This window comes from Ambystoma mexicanum, chromosome 5p (assembly GCF_040938575.1).
Source record: "Ambystoma mexicanum isolate Mex_15411 chromosome 5p, UKY_AmexF1_1, whole genome shotgun sequence".
Classification (NCBI taxonomy): Eukaryota; Metazoa; Chordata; class Amphibia; order Caudata; family Ambystomatidae; genus Ambystoma; species Ambystoma mexicanum.
The window spans coordinates 969,100,933-969,120,148 of NC_090930.1; the positions used below are offsets into that span (position 1 = coordinate 969,100,933).

Below are 19,216 nucleotides of genomic sequence, written 5' to 3' on the forward strand. Positions count from 1 at the left end.
ATTCCCTCACCGCCCTCCACCCCCACTTACCTTCTTTTCAGTCCATTTCATGAGCGGATGCACTGGGAACATTTCAGTTCCCAGCGCCTCCGCTCCCGATCCACGACAGGCTGTCATGGAAAGGAAGATGGGACTACACTTAGTTCCTTTTCTCCTTTCCATGGCGTCCATTTTTTTTGTTTACTTTTTTAATGGCCACAATGGAAAGAGAGAAGGGGCTATGTGTAGTCCCTTCTGCAGTTTTCCATGGCGGCCATTTTTTTGGTTTACTTTTGTCTATTTGTTTCACTGGCCACCATGGAAAGGGACAACGGACTTAGTTTTCCCTTCCCCGGGAGCTATTTAAAAAAAGAAATTGGGCCTTTGTTAAGGCCTGAGCGAAACTATGGGCCCTGGAGCATTACCTGAAGTGGTAATGCCCCCCTTGCTCTGGGCTTATTGCTTAATTAACAATTGACTACCATGGACCCAGTGCCAGAAAATGAAACAATATTTGCCTGTCAGCACGAGTGGCACTGCTCATAACTAGCATAACCCATGAATTGTGCTAAATTAGTACCCGGCGAGGAGGGTGTGGTGACCTCCCAGCCAATGGGGAGGCTCCGAACACGGGCCTTACTAGAGATGGTAATCCCGCCGCCCTGAGCCACTTCAGGGCTTGCAGCCGCCATCTCCCCTAGCTGGGGAATCAGGAAAGTCTTTCCTTCCAACTCCCCATCCACAGAATTCCCTCGGCGCTCTTCGCATCCCCACTTACCTAGCTTCTTTTCTGTCCATTTCAGGAGTGGATGTGCTGGGAACACTTCTGTCCCCAGCGCGTCCGCTACAGATTTGCAACAGGCCGTCATGGAAAGGAAGGAGGGACATTAAATAATATATCACCTCTCCAGTCATTAAGGAAAATATTTCTTCTTCAGCACACAGTAGTAAGGAAAAAAATAGTCGAGGCTACCTCTGCCTTTGACGCTAGGTGAATGTTAACACCACCACATATAGTTTAACAATTAGATTACACTGATGTCACACACATTCAGTTAAAACAGGATGTATTAAAAAAAAAAGTTTACAATATGATAACATCAAAGCAAAAAAACAACACAGAAATCCTCTGCATGTGGCTGATCTACTTCATTCAGAATTTACACAATGCTAGATGAAGAAAGAATATATGTACTACAGACAGGTACATGGCACAGATCAACTTGAACGTATGTGCTACAGGCAGACAGGTACATGGCACATATCAACTTGAATGTATGTGCTACAGGCAGACAGGTACATGGCACATATTAACTTGAATGTATGTGCTACAGGCAGACAGGTACATGGCACATATCAAGTTGATATGTGCCATGTACCGGTCTGTAGCACATACATTCTTTGTTCATCTAGCACTGTGTACATTCTGAATTAAGTAGATCAGCCACATGCAGATTTCTGTGTTGTTTTCTGCTTTTATGTTATCATGTTATCATATTGTAAACTTTTTTGGAATAAATTCTGTTTTAACTGATTGTGTGTGAAGTCAGTGTGATCTAATTATGTTGCACTATATGTAGTTTTGTTAACATCCACCTAGCGTCAAAGGGAGAGGTAGCCTCGAATCATTTTTCCTTCCTTTATAGATAAACCACACCCTCACGAATCAGGCCCCCCGAAACCAAAAAAGAGGGTATTCTGCCCATTTTTTGATACCTTCTTCCGCACGCAGACTTGTATATATTTCTATTTTCTTTTATCAAGTTTTCATTCACCAAAATCAATCCAGGCTCCTTACCAAGCAGACCAAGACAAAAACCTCCAGTATTCAAGTATATGTTCAGTTGTTCGTATCATGGTACCCCTATGGTTTCTATTCAAGATGAGAGGAAAAACCATCCTCCACGTGTATGGCCGCTACGACATACAACATACACGGGCAGCTGACTGGAAGCTCTGACCACATCAGTCATGGGGAACCCTTCTAATGCTACCAGCTGTGCCAACGTCTCAAAAAAGATTGACCTATGAATTTTTGACTTCAAACATCCACAGTAATTATTTATATCAGTTGAGAACGTAAGCAAAACCGTTTGCCCACCATTTCCATCGGCGCCTAGGCACTGGTAACATTTTTAAAAAACGTATTTTCTTTCATTCTATTGCATTTTTGTAAATCAGGGAATGATCCAGAGTACTCCGCTCCTTTTTTTATTTTCCTTTTCTATTCTCCCTTACCTTATCTGATGATATAGATACACCTAGACTAAGCCAATTAAAAGATTTGTCACCAAAAAACCTGCAATAACCAATACATAAACAATTTCATTAGAATTGGCGATGGTAATAGCTAATGGTTGCTCCTATGAGAAGTCAGAGGCAGAGCTCTATCAAATGACCATTGTCATGCCACTGCTTTCCCTGTAGAGTCAGGAAGTGGGGCGAAGAGGAAGACTTTTCGCTTCTGGCCTGTTACCGCTGAGCTATCAGACAGGATTGATTACAGCATGCAACTATCCCATCGTCAGGAAACTACACAAGAAGCAGCCCTGCCTTCCTGTATGCAGACCTGAACAGTCTAGCAAGACCAGGACTCATTTCCATGACTATGCATGTACCTGCAACCCTTCATTTAATAAAAACAGACACATCATAGAGGCACTATAGGGAAAAAAGATCATGAACTTCATTTCAATATGTGTTCTGATGTGTTGTAAATCTGTGATAGTGACCTTGCTTTGCTCAAGATTCTGATGTATTATAAAATTAGAGGCTACTCATCTAAATTTCATAGAGACAACGTGGTCACAGAAGTGAGCCCTCCTTCCGAAATTGAGTTCCTCCAAAAAACTGAATAGCTCATTCAAAGTGGGATGACACTATGAAGAATACACAAGCACTGGGGAAATAATGTTGGACACGACTTGTAGATCTTAGCACATATCAATAGACACAAAGCAAATTGCCCAGTTTACCATTAATTAATCACATAGGTATACGTAGGGTGCATGTAGACCCACAATTAGATTTCAAATGTACATATATGAAAGTATCTGGCTATTGAGCATGAGTAATTTGACACTTTTGTCTATGATGTGGTCAATTGCAAACACCAAGAAAACATGAGTTCTGTGCCATGCCCCGACCATCTGGATCCCAAACGCAGGTGAGGTTTGAAATGCCCCGACCATCCTCCTGTTCTGTAAAACACTTTGTGCTGCAGACAAAGCTCTTTGCATCGAATGTAGTACAAACTTACTGCAAGACCATGCTGCCTAAAGTGCAGCCTCCGCAGCACCAGCCTCAGGATGATTTAAGTATTGCAATGTCAATGTGCGAGCTTTGCCGGGAAACATATCATGACCTTAAGAATGACAGGGCATGTGGCTCAGTGGACTAATGCATCCACTACAGGGGCCTGTGTTTGACTTCTTGGTCACAGGTTCCAATCCCAGCAGGTGCACTCAGCCCCTCATCCTTCTGAGGTTGATAAAAAGAATACTGTTGCGTTGGGTAACAATAAACATCTGTTATCTGTCCATAGTGCCAAGATACCCCTCTGGTGGGTGAACGTGTGCTCTACAAACACACCTATTATGTTAGGTAAGTACAAAATAAAAGAAGACTTCTCTGGGTGTTTGCATACACAGCTATATGATGTGCAGACATAGCTGTTGCTTTAAGTGCCCTACCGTTTTACCTGGATGCAAAGGCTAGGAGTACATCCCGTCTCCAGAGTGGCCATGCAGGACACGAGGCTGCGCGCCACTATGTATGCCGTCAGGTGCACACATGGACAGAGTGGCCCATCCCTCTTCTGGGTCTGCATTTTTCGTTCCAGGTACTGGGTTGTCCTATAACATCTTTCAGAAGGAGTCAATGGCCACTGCTGAAGGTACGGGGCATGAGGGATGGAATGGGCAGTGCACACTTTGCTTCTTTATTGACCTAACAGGCATGGGTGGCAGGGGAAAGAAGGTCCTTTCAGAGGTAGAGCCATCAGGCGAGAAAGGCGGAGGGCTTCTGTTCAATGTGTATTGCTGTCCTGTGGGCCGCCCAGTATTTCGCACTACACAGTGTTACTACTTATGCCTTATTCCATCTGCGTGGGCATGGAAACCTCCAGATCACAAACCATGCCTCCCTTTTGCCTTTGCATTGCTTTCCTTGACCACCAGCCTCTTTGCTCGACTGTCATTGGCAGTGACAGGAGCGAGGCATGCATAGCAAAGTAAGCACAGGGGAAATGAACTGCAGCATCCATGCCCTCCTCTATGCCACCCCTTCCCAGCTGCATCTGTCAATGGCTGTGCGAATAGGAAGGGGTTTCAGGGAAGAGATCAACATGGCTACACCCTATTTATCTTCATTTCCAGGGAGAACGAAGAACGTTTCTTTTGTGCATTCTCCTCCAGCGCACAGAGGAAGGGGAAGGGGGTGTGGGATAAGCCAAGTATCTAAGCAATTAATGCCTATCCTTGACAAAGCACCAGCTACAGGGGCAATTGATGGCAATGAGACAGGCACCTGGGAAATTGAGCAGACGCCTTGAGCAGGAGGTCACATAGCTGGCCTTTTGATGTAAATCCTTGGCAGCAGTGCTTAAAGTGGGCCGGGGCCCTCCGGCGCCGGGCCCCGGCAGTCTCCAAAAAGTGAGACTGAGCCGGGGCCCTTCTGGGGCCCCCGATCCCACCAAGCCACGGCGGGTGCATCTCCCGCCACGGACGCGACGGGAGATGAGCCGCCGGCCGCCCATCAAGAGGTCAGGCATGGCAGAGTCAGGCAAGCCTGTGACTGACAGACTTGCCAGCCAGTCACAGCTTGAGCGACACTGTGACTGGCTGACACTTCTGCAGTCACAGCTGCCTGCTGCAGTGCTGCCGGAAGAGCACCTTGGAAACTAACTTCCTCTGGCAACCCCTCGCGAGGGTTACCAGAGGAAGTTAGAGTCCGGGAGGGTTCGACATATCTTACCTGCTTTGCCACTGCCACTGGATTCTGCGACGACGACCACCATCCGAGGCACGCACGCACGCACGCATTTTCTTTCATTTATTTTCCTTTTTAACAAACAGCAGAAAATTTGGAACGGAGAAAATAAATGAAAGAAAATGCGTGCGAGCATTTATTTCCTTTGTTCCAAACTTTCCACTGTTTGTTCCCTCGCATGCGAGAAGGATCGCATACTTGCCAACATTCGGTGACCAAAAAGATGTGTATGATTTTTCAAGTTTCAAAAATAATTCCCATAACAATGACATCACAGGGGAATACAAAACATGCAAACAGCACAACATGGAAATATGTTGAAATGTAAAAATTGAATAATTGTGAATGGTAACTTAACACCAAATTGTCAGCAGATGCTGTGTGATGGTGTTACACTCTGCCACTTGCTTTCACTGGTGGTTCACCCAAGAGTTGTCCCGGCAAGAGTGCTGGTCAGAGTCAAGTAGCGGTCAGTTCAGTGGATTGGTCTGAGTCCAATAAGTAATCACCTACCAGTCCACTGTATAGACAGACTAATGTGTTGCATGCTTTGTCCTGAAGCCTGCCTTAGAGTCACAAAAATTACATGCCACCACTGTAAAAAGCAGTAGGATCTGTCACTGAAGTCTGTAGGCGGTAGGCCCCGCCCACTAATTAGCCCACGCCCATCATGTCTTAGGCCACGCCCCCAAATGAGGGCCACCCTCAGTTTCTTACCCCACTTAAAGCACTGCTTGGCAGTTTGAAGGGCCATTTCTTGAGGTGGGCCACCTGGTGGACTGAGAGGGAAGATGCAATGAAGAGGCGGGTACTAAATCAGTCCCTGGTGTCAGGTAAAGTAGAGAAGGGCTGTTGGCAAATGTATACACAATTCAGCTGCATCAGTGGCAGCGGGCAGAGGACAGAAGTTGTGCTGGCCTGTTTCTAGCAGTGTACCCCCCACTTTCTCCTCCAACATACAAGCAAGGTATGAATTGGGCACCGAGGAACAAACATTAGTGATAAAGGCATAAGCAATGGTTATTTAATCTGAATCAATGGCGTGACCATGACAAATTACTGCCCCTCTCCCCAAAGGGACACACATGCCAGAGGTGCATGGTGGGACTGAGAGGGGGCTAAACAACCATAGAGGTCAGGCAATGGGAGCAGAGACCTGATATCACTGAGGAGAAGGGTACAGTGAGAAGGGCAGGAGGAGAAGCACTTTTCTAAGATAAGGAGACACATTGCCATGGATGGCTTGGTCTGTCAGGTATAAACAGTCAAGGATGACACACGAGGGCGCTTTTCATAATGTCCAACCAACTGTCTCTACCACTCTGTAGACATGTAGGTGTTCAGAGTTTAACACATAAAGGGTTATCTTGATTCAATAGTACATCCAGTGCCATCCTCATCCTCACCCTCATGGCTCTGTAGCGTGTTGACAGGGGGAAATGTCTTTATGAACAGATACATGCATTAACAGCCTTATAATGTATGGATTCTAGGGAAATGGGTAATACCCTAAAAACATGCCATGGGTTTCAGTGACTTTAAAGGGAATATGCAATTTGTGTTAAATAGGAATTAATGGCACAACAGTAATGGAAGCAGAAAGTGCAGGTCAGGGGCCAGTGATGTACTATAGGTGCAGCGTCCACAGACACTATACACGGACACTCAGTTGCCCGTGCTTTCCACCTGTGATGTAATCACACCCACCTGCATTGAGCATAATCACGTTCTCATTGAAGTGAGGCACAGGTAAACACAAGGGCGCTTGCAGCAGTGAGTCAAGTGTGCCCGTCGGTGAATGCAGCTGAGGGGCAGCAAGAGGTTAGTGTTAGAAAGAGGGCGAACAAGTAGAAAGGACGTGACAGGAGTTTAGATAAGGAAAGACACAGATCAAGTGAACAGGAAATAAAGGAATGAATGCATAAAATAAAAAGGAAAGAGTAAGAAAATGTGACAATCCATGAAAAGAGGGTAACAAATAAAAAAAAAAGGTTGGAAGAACGACACATAATGAGAGAAAAATTAGACAATAACGATCTTCATGTGCTAATATGTTGGAGATTGCACACAAAACATGGACATTTGCAAAGAAATTCGGATATAAAAGGTCATCCCAAATTCTGTAAAATATGATTACACGTTTTTATGCTGTAATTTAGTTTGAATTACGGTTATGTACTCATTGACAGATAGAGGGTTGCACATTAACAGCAAGCATTATCACAAAGGAGACTATCTCGCTGTTGGATTTGTCTGCTTTAATGTTTGCTCAAATTTGGTAAACGCATGTATGAACTTACCCTGGTTGACCTGTTGAAACACTTGTTCGTCAGATTTAAATTGCAACTTTTGGTATAGAAATTTTGAAAGAGCATCAAAAAGAACCCATGGGACACTGTGAAAAAGAACACATTTTAAGGTTGTGGAATAGTAAACAAAATTACAAATACAATGAACAACATGTTCAAGATATATATATCAAAAAAGCCGATTCATTGACGTTTGCCAATATGCATATTTCATTTATGGTAAAAAAAAAAAACATTTTTCAAGACATTTTCATTCTAAATGTTTCAGTATTATGTTCCTGTCTACATCATTACTATTACAAAATAATTAAAAAGGCGTACGACACTTCATAAAATTATGCGAGACACAATGTACCCTGTATCTTTTTAAGAAACAACAAATAAATATAAACAAGGCATGAGGGGAAAAACTCAAAGGGACTAGAATGGTTTGGGTCGAGCGCGAAGGTGGAATCGGTAATCTCTTAGGATCATGTAGGTGTTAAGTTTTCTTCTTCTGACCGGTGGTATGACCAAATGAATAAAAGTAGTGCTATCCTGTGGCAAAAGGTATCGCTCTATGACTTTGCCTGCAGCTACCTATGGGGTGGATCTTTGGGGGTTTATCCATCGCCAAATGTTATTGGCAGCTAAACATAAAATCATGAGGCATCTGCTACACCTGGGCCCAGGTACACCAGTGGCAGCCGTGAGGATGGAAATTGATGTTCTACCCATTAGTAATGGATTGATCCTTAAAGGTATGGTCTAGTAAACATTTTTATTATCCCTATGGGTCGGCCATGTTTTTTTTAAGCCTAAGTGGCTCGATTTTAGAAAACCTTCCTATGGACCTTACCAGAGTTTTCGCCCATTAAACGCACGCGAAAACAGGCACCAGGGAGCCGCCATTTTGTGATAATCCTATCACTTGCCGCATCGCCCTGGCTGACCTGCTTTTGCGGCACTAAATCAATTCTCCCGCCCCTGAGCCTGACATTATCAAAACATTCATATTCCCCGCCTCTCTCCGTGACGTTACTGTGCTGCGTAGGCAAACGCGCCCAGTCTTCTTCTACGCGACTTCACACAGAACCCGGAAACCAACACAGACCATCTCAACACAGCGCGCCACAATTCGGAATATGAAACTGTACTTTAAAATCAAACAGCAACACGGTACATTTGGTAAAGTACATTTATTTGACAATAAATGTTTAGAGAATATTCAGCAATTGCCATATGAACTCCGAAAGCCATTTATTTTCTTTCATCTGTATCCTCAATGGTACACAGGGTGTTGCTTTTCGTTAAAAGAAGCACTTTGGAAGCACGGTGAACCGCAAGGCTGTTCCATCAACTAGGCACTAGTCCATCGTAAAGGTTGATATGTTGCTTTTAGCCACTAGTACAGCGTAAGGGCATGTGGGCCCTTGGCGATCGTCCCATAAAATTGTCAGTGTGCTCCAGTTGTTCACACGAAGCTGCAGGTGTCTCACGAAGAAACCGTCTGCTGGTGTCTCAAACCGATGGCAGTAGCAGAAGGGGAGCAAATACCTGTTATGAAAACAAAAAAATTATAATTAGTCTCGCCAGCCGATCTTCATTAATATTACTCATTTTATTTATTACAGACGATCAGAAACTATTTGCTTGCAAGGATAGTTCAATGAGTATGTTCGGCTCTAAAATCAATGCGAAAAGTAACGAAATAAATCGAGGCCAACACACAATGATAAACGACAGTTAGTCTACATGCGTGAGGAATGATATGATATATGATATGGCATTTGTAACGCGCCTATACTCTTGTGTTTCTAGGCGCGACGAGGCAGGTGGGGAAGAAGGGCAGACAGACAACGATCCTACTAGGCCAGGTGTCTTTCTGATCGCGCATGGGGAAGGGAGCAGGGGGGGTAAAAGTGCTGTACATGGTTAGTCGAATACAAGATAAATAATAGGGCCAGCTGGTGGCAAGTGCAAGGTAAATGACGGGAGAAGGGGCTGAAGGATACAGAGACAGTCCCGTAGTGCAGGTAGGCAGTGCAGGGAAAAGTGGCTGGGCCAAGGACCGAGATTGGTGAGACCAGTGGACCTGCATGCCCATGTGCCCACTACGAACACGGTTTCCTTGCTTTTCCTAGCTCTTCATTCATTCATTTATTCATGCATCCATTCATTAAATCTTCATTCCGGTATAAAAGCGTGTAAAGATTTACTCACATTATATTTGAAATTTCCATTGTGTCTCTTCGTAATGCAGTCAGTAAAACGGACCGTGCTCTTGACAACGATTTTTCGTATACTGAACTAAAATGAAACTCGGTCTAGTTTCTGAATTTTCTGCCTTATCGTCTCTTACGTTATTGCGCACCCCCTTCAAATGTAGTTCTTTCGGCATGGTCCCTGTCTCAAGGTCAAAAAACAATAGACCCTTATACTTCCAGTGCGACTTGTGGGCCTCATCTGGGCGCGAGCTGAAAATCAAAGCCGCTGTCCTTCGCATTCTTTATTTGCAACATCACGTAGTAAAGGCATCTGTGAGATCTTGAAGTTTAGAATCCCTCTATGTAGTGTGCCTCAATGTGTAAATGCGAACTGGCTTCTCTCCCAAATGCCACGGCCTGCTTGGCACGTTCTAAGTCCCCCAATTTTGTCCCCGTTGTCTGCGAGCTTTGCAGCCCAAATGGAGACACATTTAATTTTTGGCGGAAGGTCAGGGAAAGTATAAAGTACCACAGGAGTTGAGTTAAAAGTGAGATTTATTGTTTGTTTGTTTTATTATTTGCAATACGCAAGCCTCCCCTCCGTTAACAGTGCGCAACAGTGCGCAGCATTTACATTTACATGAGATGAGACATGAGAAAAATATATACATACACATATATGAGGTGAATAGAGAGAATTCAAAGATGACACCCAGCTTGTTCGCCACCCAAATGGTGAAGGTAGGGGTTAGGGTTACAGGTACACTGTATAATAACATTTATTTACAAAAAGACAATCGTATTGCAATTATTTAAACCAGGATTTGTACTTCACAACCAGCTGTGCTTCGGGTGGGCATGGCACAGTCGCAATGTTCGGTGGCAATGGATCACTGCTCTGCACAGAAACGTCCAAAATTCCATATCTGTGCTTCTCTAACACAGCAACAATAAGGCCTTTCACAAAGTCGAACTGCATTTCATCATAGACTGGTTTGATCACCCATTGCTTACTTCGTTTTGAAAACACCTTAGTGTAGTGAGGCATCCTTACTTTACCCCTAGTCCTAGATTGTTCACGTCCGACATTGCTGTTATGGGCCAAGACCGCTAGTAGAGTACGATGTTTCATGCCCCGAAAGCTAAAATGCAAGCGCTTTGGCCTGTACTTTAGGCACATATTGTGGAACACCTCCAAATCTCCTGTGTGACAGAATTCTGTCAGTCCTCTCAAATCTCTTGATAGAATTTTATCTTCTCAATGGCTTTGTGTGTCGGTGAAGATGGAATCAACCACTTCTTCTTCCGTGCCTCCTCTGGGGACAAAGGGCCATGTTCACATTGGTGGAAATGTTGATTTTCTGTCCAGCGGTGAACGTTGGTACAGTGGTGCATCAGTGACCGCCATTTTTCAAGTAGTATTTCCATTGACCCTTCACAAGTTTTTGAGCTCCACCAAAGATGGTTGGTGATAGAATGGGGCCACTGCAAAATAGTTTCAAAACTTTTTTTTTTCTGCAGCCGAGATTTTCTTACTGATTGATTTAGCAAGATGCCACACGTCAAATTGATGATTAATATGTGGGAACTGCTCTCTCATTGTCTTGGCAAATGAAACGTGTCTGTCCGTGGCTATGAGGTCGATGTGCATTCCCCTTGATTGTAGATATTCCACTGATTTTATAAATCCTCGTTTCTCCATGGCCACTGACGATGTACATTGTGTTACCTGCACAACCACCGAACTCACAATTTTCTTACTATCCATGTCCTGAAAGTGGTAGGTGCAGTAATTGGCAGAAAATCCAGGGCTGTCGCACTGTCCATCGCCGGCTAGCCTGAATCGTTTGCCTTCGAATGTACTTGCTAGAGACAATTGTTCAATTTTCCAAGCATCATTAATGGCCGGAAACAGATAATCACGTTGGTATATGTAGTACAGCGATTTAGAAATAAAATGGAGTCCCACAAACTGAAAGAAAGCCTCTAACTTTCTAAAACTGGAGCCACTAAAAAGTGATGCAGCTGCACACAGTAGATTGCCTGCTGGCATTTTCCCCAGCATCGTTTGTGCAGACCATGAGAACCTTGACTAAATCTACAGGCGGCATTTATTTTGACGTTACTGCCTTTTATTTGACGAGTCACATTAATCAATGGCTTCCCACATACTTTCCCTCTAACGGAATGCACACATTTCAGCATACTTATAATTTCCATCAAACAACTGTCGAATACAATGTATTTGCTCTCTTTCATTAGACTGTCATCCTGCATCAACGTTGTTTCGGCCTGTGACGTTGTGGAGATTTCAACACATTGGAAAGTAATATCGCTGATATCAAGTTCTGATGCGTCTATGGATGCTGCGGCTGGTTCATTCTCTGTCATTTCGACATCTATTACTTCAACATTGATGGGAGAACACAACAATGTCGACAGGTTTTTGGGTGGCAAATTTTTGGCGGGTGTAGATTGTGTGAATTGATCTGCAACTATTTCAGAGCTATCTTCAATACATTCAATAACATGTTCTAGTGGTGGTGCGGTCGCACTGTAGCAATGGTCCAATGCAACTTTGTTGTATTCTCCAAACACAGTTAATTCATGTTCTGGCTATTGGACATGAGCATCTCGAGCCTGAACACGCCTCGCCTCAATTAATAGTTCCTCCATAGTGTACATGGTCTGGCAAGCAACATCTCTCATTCGCTTCACTGTCTGTGTATGTATAGTTCTGACACCCACGGGTAACTGGAGGAGAGATTGGAAAAGGGATGTTCAGTTTAAACACAAGATAAAGTGTAGTCCAATTGACTGGAAAAAAACATAAAATAGTCCCCAGCACAAACATTTTTTTTAAATTATGAACTGTTTGTAACTAACCTTTTTTTTTTTTTTCTTTGCAACTTTTTTGAATCTACCTTCAACATCTGCACGCTGTAGCTCTGATTCATTTCCGCATGTCCTCCCTTCCTCTTGCGCTGCAACGACTATATTTTCTGTATCCGCATAGACAGCACGGAATGAGGCTCCATCGTCTCCCTGAAACACAGTACTTTCATTACTATGTATCAAAATATTGTTAGCATAAAAGACACGTGAGGACGAACACACAGGTACATCTCAATAGCCAAACACGATTTAAACATTGTGTGCAACAATCAAACGACAAGTAGTCGACCAGTGATGATCTATTTCGATGGAGCTGTCAGTATCCATACCTCTGGCTCTGCATGGACTGCCATGAATGGTTGTATTGGAGAGGAGGCATCAGCATCTCCCTGAAACACAGTACTTGCATTAGTATGGTTTTCAATATTGAAACATAACACACCCTTGGGGTCGAACGCACAGTTACATATAAAGAGATAACCACAAATGATGCATTGTCTAAAAGAATCAAGGAAAATCTAAATATGATCACATTTAATCGACTTATTTCTCCGATTTATTTACATCTGCATCATCTAAATTGGATGTTGTGATTGTAGTGGAAGCTTGGTCGTCTCCCTGAAACACAGCACTTGCGTTAATAGGGAAGAAAGTATAGCAAATGGAATCACGTTATATGATCACGCATGATGGAGCTGTCAGTATCCATACCTCGTGCTGCTGAAGAATATCTATGGATGTTGCAAATGTAGTGCGCACTTCCGAAAGCTGTTGCGCCGATTCGTATACGCAAGGTCCCGCTTCCACTTCCCCTGGAATTACTTGAATGTCAGGCTCTGCATCAAGTGCAGGGGTTGACGCTCCATCAACTGCCTGAAACATAGTACTTGCATTAGTGCGGATTACAATAGTGAAAACATAACACACACCTGGGGTCGACAGCACAGGTACATATCAACGGCTAACCACGAATGAAACATTGTGTAGAACAATCAAACAACAAGAATTCCAGCTCTGATGATGACGCTCGAAGGAGCTGTCAGTATCCATACCTTCTGCTGGTGAAGAACATCGAGCAATGTTGTAGATGTGACGGACGCTTCAGCATCTCCCTGAAAGACAGTACTTGCATTAGTATGGATAACACCAATTATAACTGAAAACAAACACCAGTGTACGATAACTAAGGTGTATATCAATTGGAAAGCACTAACCAAACATTCGGTAAAATAATTACACGATAGAATAAAACTATTACTTGACATGCATAAAACAAGTCTGTAGCGGATTAGCCTAGTAAGATTACCTGATACGCGCTAGAAGTGGTTGATAACTGCGACCACGTCAAGGATGTAGAATGTTCTTGCTTCAGATTCAAGGGATAGTCAAGAAGTTGTAAAGCTAAATTAATGATTGATAATGAAATGCCAATATTAAAAATAGCCATGTAAGGTGACAGAATACTTGAAAAATGCTCAATACAGCACAGTTCCCTGTTCCCATATATATACATTGCGTTTGTGGGTTATGAAATCGAAAAATAATATATTGATAAATGTCATTATTCAAAAAACTATACACTCATATCAATATCGAAATTATTACAAGGGATAGAACACCTACAATATCAATTAATCCATTCGGCTACCTACACACTACCGCAAGGCCTAAAGCTAAATCTGGACACTTGACTCACCGGTGGCGGAATGTGGACGAATAGAGTGGGAATAGTGTTTGAGCAATTTCCGTGTCGTTCGCCGTTTATTCTTCTTTGTTACCCAAGATGTTGTGTACATGTCCAAGGAAAAGTGCCGGCTGCAGATGCGGTATCGATCACCCCTCTTGTCCTGTAAGACTTGTTGGACTCTACTTTCCAGCTCATCCAGTGGATATCTGCAATGTCTGACCCATTCTCTTATTCGATGAACAGTTTTCGGGAATACATGCATTGTAGTGCCTTCAGATTTCGCATGGGTCTTCGAAGGGCAACCGCTAATCGAACAAGCAGGCATTGTTGATCAATCTGAAAAGTAAATATCGACATTATTATACAATCTTCAAGAATAAAGATTTGATACAAAAGTAAATGAATCATACAATGATCAATGCAAGGTTTGTTTTGGTCGCAGGAACTATACCAGTTCATTAAGTGTGGCTTAGTATTTGCATAAGTTGCACAAATGTATAAATGATGTGACTAAAATCTGAACATGTGACTCGTCCCTTGGATGTTCTGTCTTGCACGAGAAGGAAACATGCTTACATTATAGACTGGACCCCCGAAGGATGCAATTCGATGACAGTAGACACAGATGAAAATAAATAGATCTATTGATAGCATAGCAATGGAAACTCAAGTCAATAGCAATGAGACCAATGAACATAGCACTATTGTGTACTCTACTCGCAAATAGATAGAAATTTAAAAATCTGCGAAATATGACTAGGATACATGGCCTTACCTTGACCAACAAACAGTTGGATTCAGCAAGCAGAGCAGTATGTTGCAGGAGAATAGGTGGGTGGCCACAGGTAGCACACTGATGGGTTTGCTCTAAGCGGTCACAGAAGGTCACGGATAGCACGACGACGAGCAGATTAGCATAGATCTCAGTGGTTGCCAGGTAGCACGTTCAGGAGTTGACTTGCAAAGCACAAAGATGTTCTCATGAGACATATCAAGTGGTTTATAAAGTTTTAGAAACAGGGGTGTGTTTGTGAATGAATGACGTATGTATGTCGTGGTCTTAGGGGGGCGGCCTGCTTGAAGGGGAGGCCTGGCTGGAGACACGGGGTCTGAGGAGGCCATGTGAGCAATGGCCCCTTGGCATGGGATACTTTTTGAAGTGTACATGCAGTTTGGCACCTTGGCCTTTCCCGCCCCTGACAGCGCGCATCCCCGGGTGCGAACCGCCTTTGATAGAGGGGGTGGGATGGATGGGCCTGGGGCGTGCAGATAAGGCACAGGAAGACTGCTGAGTGGAGACACGCTAATGTGTATTGCATGGAGGCCGCCTGCTTCAAGAGGAGGCCTAGCTGGAGACACAGGGTCTGAGGAGGCCATGTGAGCAATGGCCCCTTGGCATGGGATACCTTTTGAAGTGTACATGCAGTTTGGCACCTTGGCCTTTCGCGCCCTTGACAGCGCGCATCCCCGGGTGCGAACCGCCTTTGATAGAGGGGGTGGGATGGATGGGCCTGGGGCTTGCAGATAAGGCACAGGAAGACTGCTGAATGGAGACACACTTATGTGGATTGCAGGGGGGTGGACTGCTTCAAGGGGAGGCGTGGCTGGAGACACAGGGTCTGAGGAGGCCATGTGAGCGATGGCCCCTGGGCGTGGGATACCTTTTGAAGTGTACATGCAGTTTGGCACCTTGGCCTTTTGCGCCCCTGACAGCGCGCATCTCCGGGTGCGAACCACCTTTGATAGAGGGGGTGGGATGGATGGGCCTGGGGCGTGCAGATAAGGCACAGGAAGACTGCTGAATGGAGACACACTTATGTGGATTGCAGGGGGGCGGCCTTCTTCAAGGGGAGGCCTGGCTGGAGACACAGGGTCTGAGGAGGCCATGTGAGCGATGGCCCCTGGGCGTGGGATACCTTTTGAAGTGTACATGCAGTTTGGCACCTTGGCCTTTCACGCCCCTGACAGCCCCCCATGCCAGCGCTCATCCACTGGCGCGAACCGCCTTTGATAGTATATCGTTGCTTATCAATAACAAATGCCACATACCGGAGATTCTTGTGAGCACAGACCCACACTTCAACCAGTGTATTATAGTGGTCAAGACCCTAAGGCCTGTATAATCCAATGGCAATTGTTAGAATAGATATATGTGTGACTTTTATAGAGACATAACCTGCTGAAAGACTTTGAACAAGTGTTATTTAGTGCATGCATTATCGAGAATATGTTATGTTAGCTTAGATAGATAGTGACCACCCTGCTTCACAGCGACCAGACCTTCACCCATTCGGAGCACAGATGTCTGACGTCCATCCTTGAATGGAGACACACTTGATTCATTTAAAAAATCGAAACAACCGTTGTTAAATTATATGTGGTGTTTTATTTTGTATCTTATTTTCATGACACAAAAATACAAGACTTTAAAGATTATACAGGTCAGGTTGCAGCACAACGAGAGAAAATCCCCTCTACTGACCGCTGTCACTCGGGAACGTTTCTCTAATGGCACGAACGGCACAGGCGGGTATCACTCTTCGAACGCGGTGTCCAAGCCTCCCATGGAGCCACCATGTAAAGGAACGATAGGCCACCAGCCTGTACCACCTGTGAAAAGGAATGAAACAAACTGTTTTTAAATGACCAAGATAAGTTTAATAAACGTTTGTTGTCAATGACAATTCTTGTAACTAATGGCATTCTGCACGGACAAATGCTATCTAGACAATGCACACTATTGAACGACTTACATGCGTTGCAATAATATGTAGATTTAATTTTGGATATAGTAGAAGAACATGAAATAGGAGTGGCATGACAAGCAGAGTATACTTACTCGTTACTCGGATTACGAGGACGAACAGTTGCGCGATGTTCGTTCATAAGCATCATCATTATTCTCAACACGGCCCGTGTGAGGCAGGCTGCCCTGAAGTTTGGCAGCTCGGTGATGCATTGCGGTCGTGGCTCGCCTTCCGAAATGTAGGCCAGGCATCCCGAGTTTTCTCGGCAGCAGCAGTTCTCCTCCTCGGTTGGCATTAGCTCGCACCGATTGCATGTGCACCAGGTGGAGACGCCGTCCATGCGACTAGGCCCAGGCTCTTCATCTGTTGATTCGTCCTGCCAACTGCCGTCCGAATCCCCATCGTTTTCGCGTGCTTCCCTTTCCAGTAGTTCCTCCTCGGTATACTCGGGCTCGTACATGTAGGGCATTATTGTAGCCATTGTGTGGTGAACAAAGTAAAATAATTTACCAAGATGGTACAGGTGTTCACACGGGCTACAAGCGGCGAAGGTAGCTGACCAGAGCACAGAAACGAGTCACAAAATACTCAAAGTAACACAGAGAGAGGAATGGAATCGAAAATCTGCTGCTGTGTGTTGTGAAACGGTCTGTTTATACTTATTGAGTAAAGAGGCGTCCTGCCATTTCCATGGCGACACGTCATTAGCTGAAGCGCAGCGAATGTTGACACAAGACGTGCTTTGGCGTTGGGAAATGGGCAGTACGAGTCTGCTGATCACAGGCTCAGGGGCGGGGGGAATTGATTTAGTGCCACAGAAGCAGGTCAGCCAGGGCGATGCGGCAAGTGATAGGATTATCACAAAATGGCGGCTCCCTGGTGCCTGTTTTCGCATGCGTTTAATGGATGAAAACTCAGGTAAGGTCCATAGGAAAGTTTTCTAAAATCGAGCCACATAGGCTTAAAAAAACATGGCCGACCCGTAGGGACAATAAAACATTTTACTAGACCATGCCTTTAAGCCCCTCCTAATTTGGCTTCAGTGGTGGGCTACCCCCGTGGCAGGGGTGTACCGTGACCATGTAAGGGAACTGAGGAGGATGCAGAAAACAGGGACCATTCCTTGGTTTGCTCATCGAAAATGTTGGTTTTCGAAATTGGATCTTGCGCATATGTGGCACACTCCCGAGGCAATACAGCAAAGAGATGTAAGGGCACTGAAAGAGAAATGCAAAACATTTATGTTTGGATTACAAATGGAAAAAGCCAATAGATAGGAAATGGTCAAGATTCATTTAGAGAGGAAGAGCTTCCTAGGGAGAACAGCTACCAAGGTGCAGGCTTGTTCCTGACTGCTAGATTACTGTACTTAACCATACATAGTCGTACTGCGGTTATCACCATTGACGTATACATTTTGTAGTTTGCAGGTATGATAACTCATCATGGAAAACCCTTCTACTTTTCTCCCTCTTTTCCCCGTCTTAGACTAAAACCTGCAAGATTTTGTTGTGCCCAATCTTTAAGCAATTGAAAGTTCGATCCTCTAGATTAGATCAGCAAATAATACACTCCTCCATCTAGATCAGCACAAGTTGCTTTTATTAATTCTTTGGATGGCACTTTGGCAGTATGCTCCCAGTTTCCTGCAGGGGAGCGGGTGAGACATTCGCATAGTAGGAGGGGTTTTAGTTATTGATTTAATGACACAATATTTTAATTGAAAGGATTGTTTTTAAGTGTGTATGAAATTAGTTTTATTAGTTTTCTGAACAAGGTTTTGTATACAAAGGCCCGATCTGCATTGGGTTCGATTTGTTTTCTTTGTGTATTTATTGCTCATTTTAAGGATGTATCGCTATATTCGAAATAAACTAAATTAACTTAACCAGACAGAAAAATGACAACTCAATACAGCACTCTATTTTGACAGCTGACATATTTGAATGCAGATATGTGAGCTGGTAAAATAGAGCAGTGTTGGTGCTGTTGCTTGATCAAGACCTAAACTGAAGTGCCAGATAACACCTTATGATTGTCATCTATATTTCACTGTTTTGTTGAAATAATTGTGTCAAAATGCATCCTCAATCGGGAAGAAATATGTCTCAGTCAATAATATAAAAACCATCAATAAATGTGTACTATTTCAGTAGAAATAGAGATTTCTTTTACTGCAAAAGTAACTGATACACCTTCCTTCAACGTTCAACCTCTGTCCTCCATATAGGGTCTGGATTGCACTCCCAGGAATTCCATAGCAGCCGCGTGATCTGCCCCAGGCACTGCCGGTAGAAAGAAGGGAGAGTGCATCTCCTTACCTTGCAAAGACACAAGAGGACCCCTTGCATTTTCCTAACCATTCCTATTTCCACTTCCCACAACCATAAAATATTGTCCTTCTTTGAGGACAAGGACCAGTTG

At 44.0% G+C, this 19,216-nt stretch overlaps 1 protein-coding gene across 1 annotated transcript in view; it reads right to left on the reverse strand.

Annotated features, from left to right (window-relative positions):
* Positions 1–19,216, reverse strand: part of ABCA13 (ATP binding cassette subfamily A member 13) — a 2,251,223-nt gene that overhangs the window by 2,196,108 nt on the left and 35,899 nt on the right. Inside the window, exon 3 of the mRNA XM_069613428.1 lies at positions 7,269–7,363. Within this exon, the coding sequence (XP_069469529.1) occupies positions 7,269–7,363 (95 nt within the window). The remainder of the gene's footprint in view (positions 1–7,268; positions 7,364–19,216) is intronic.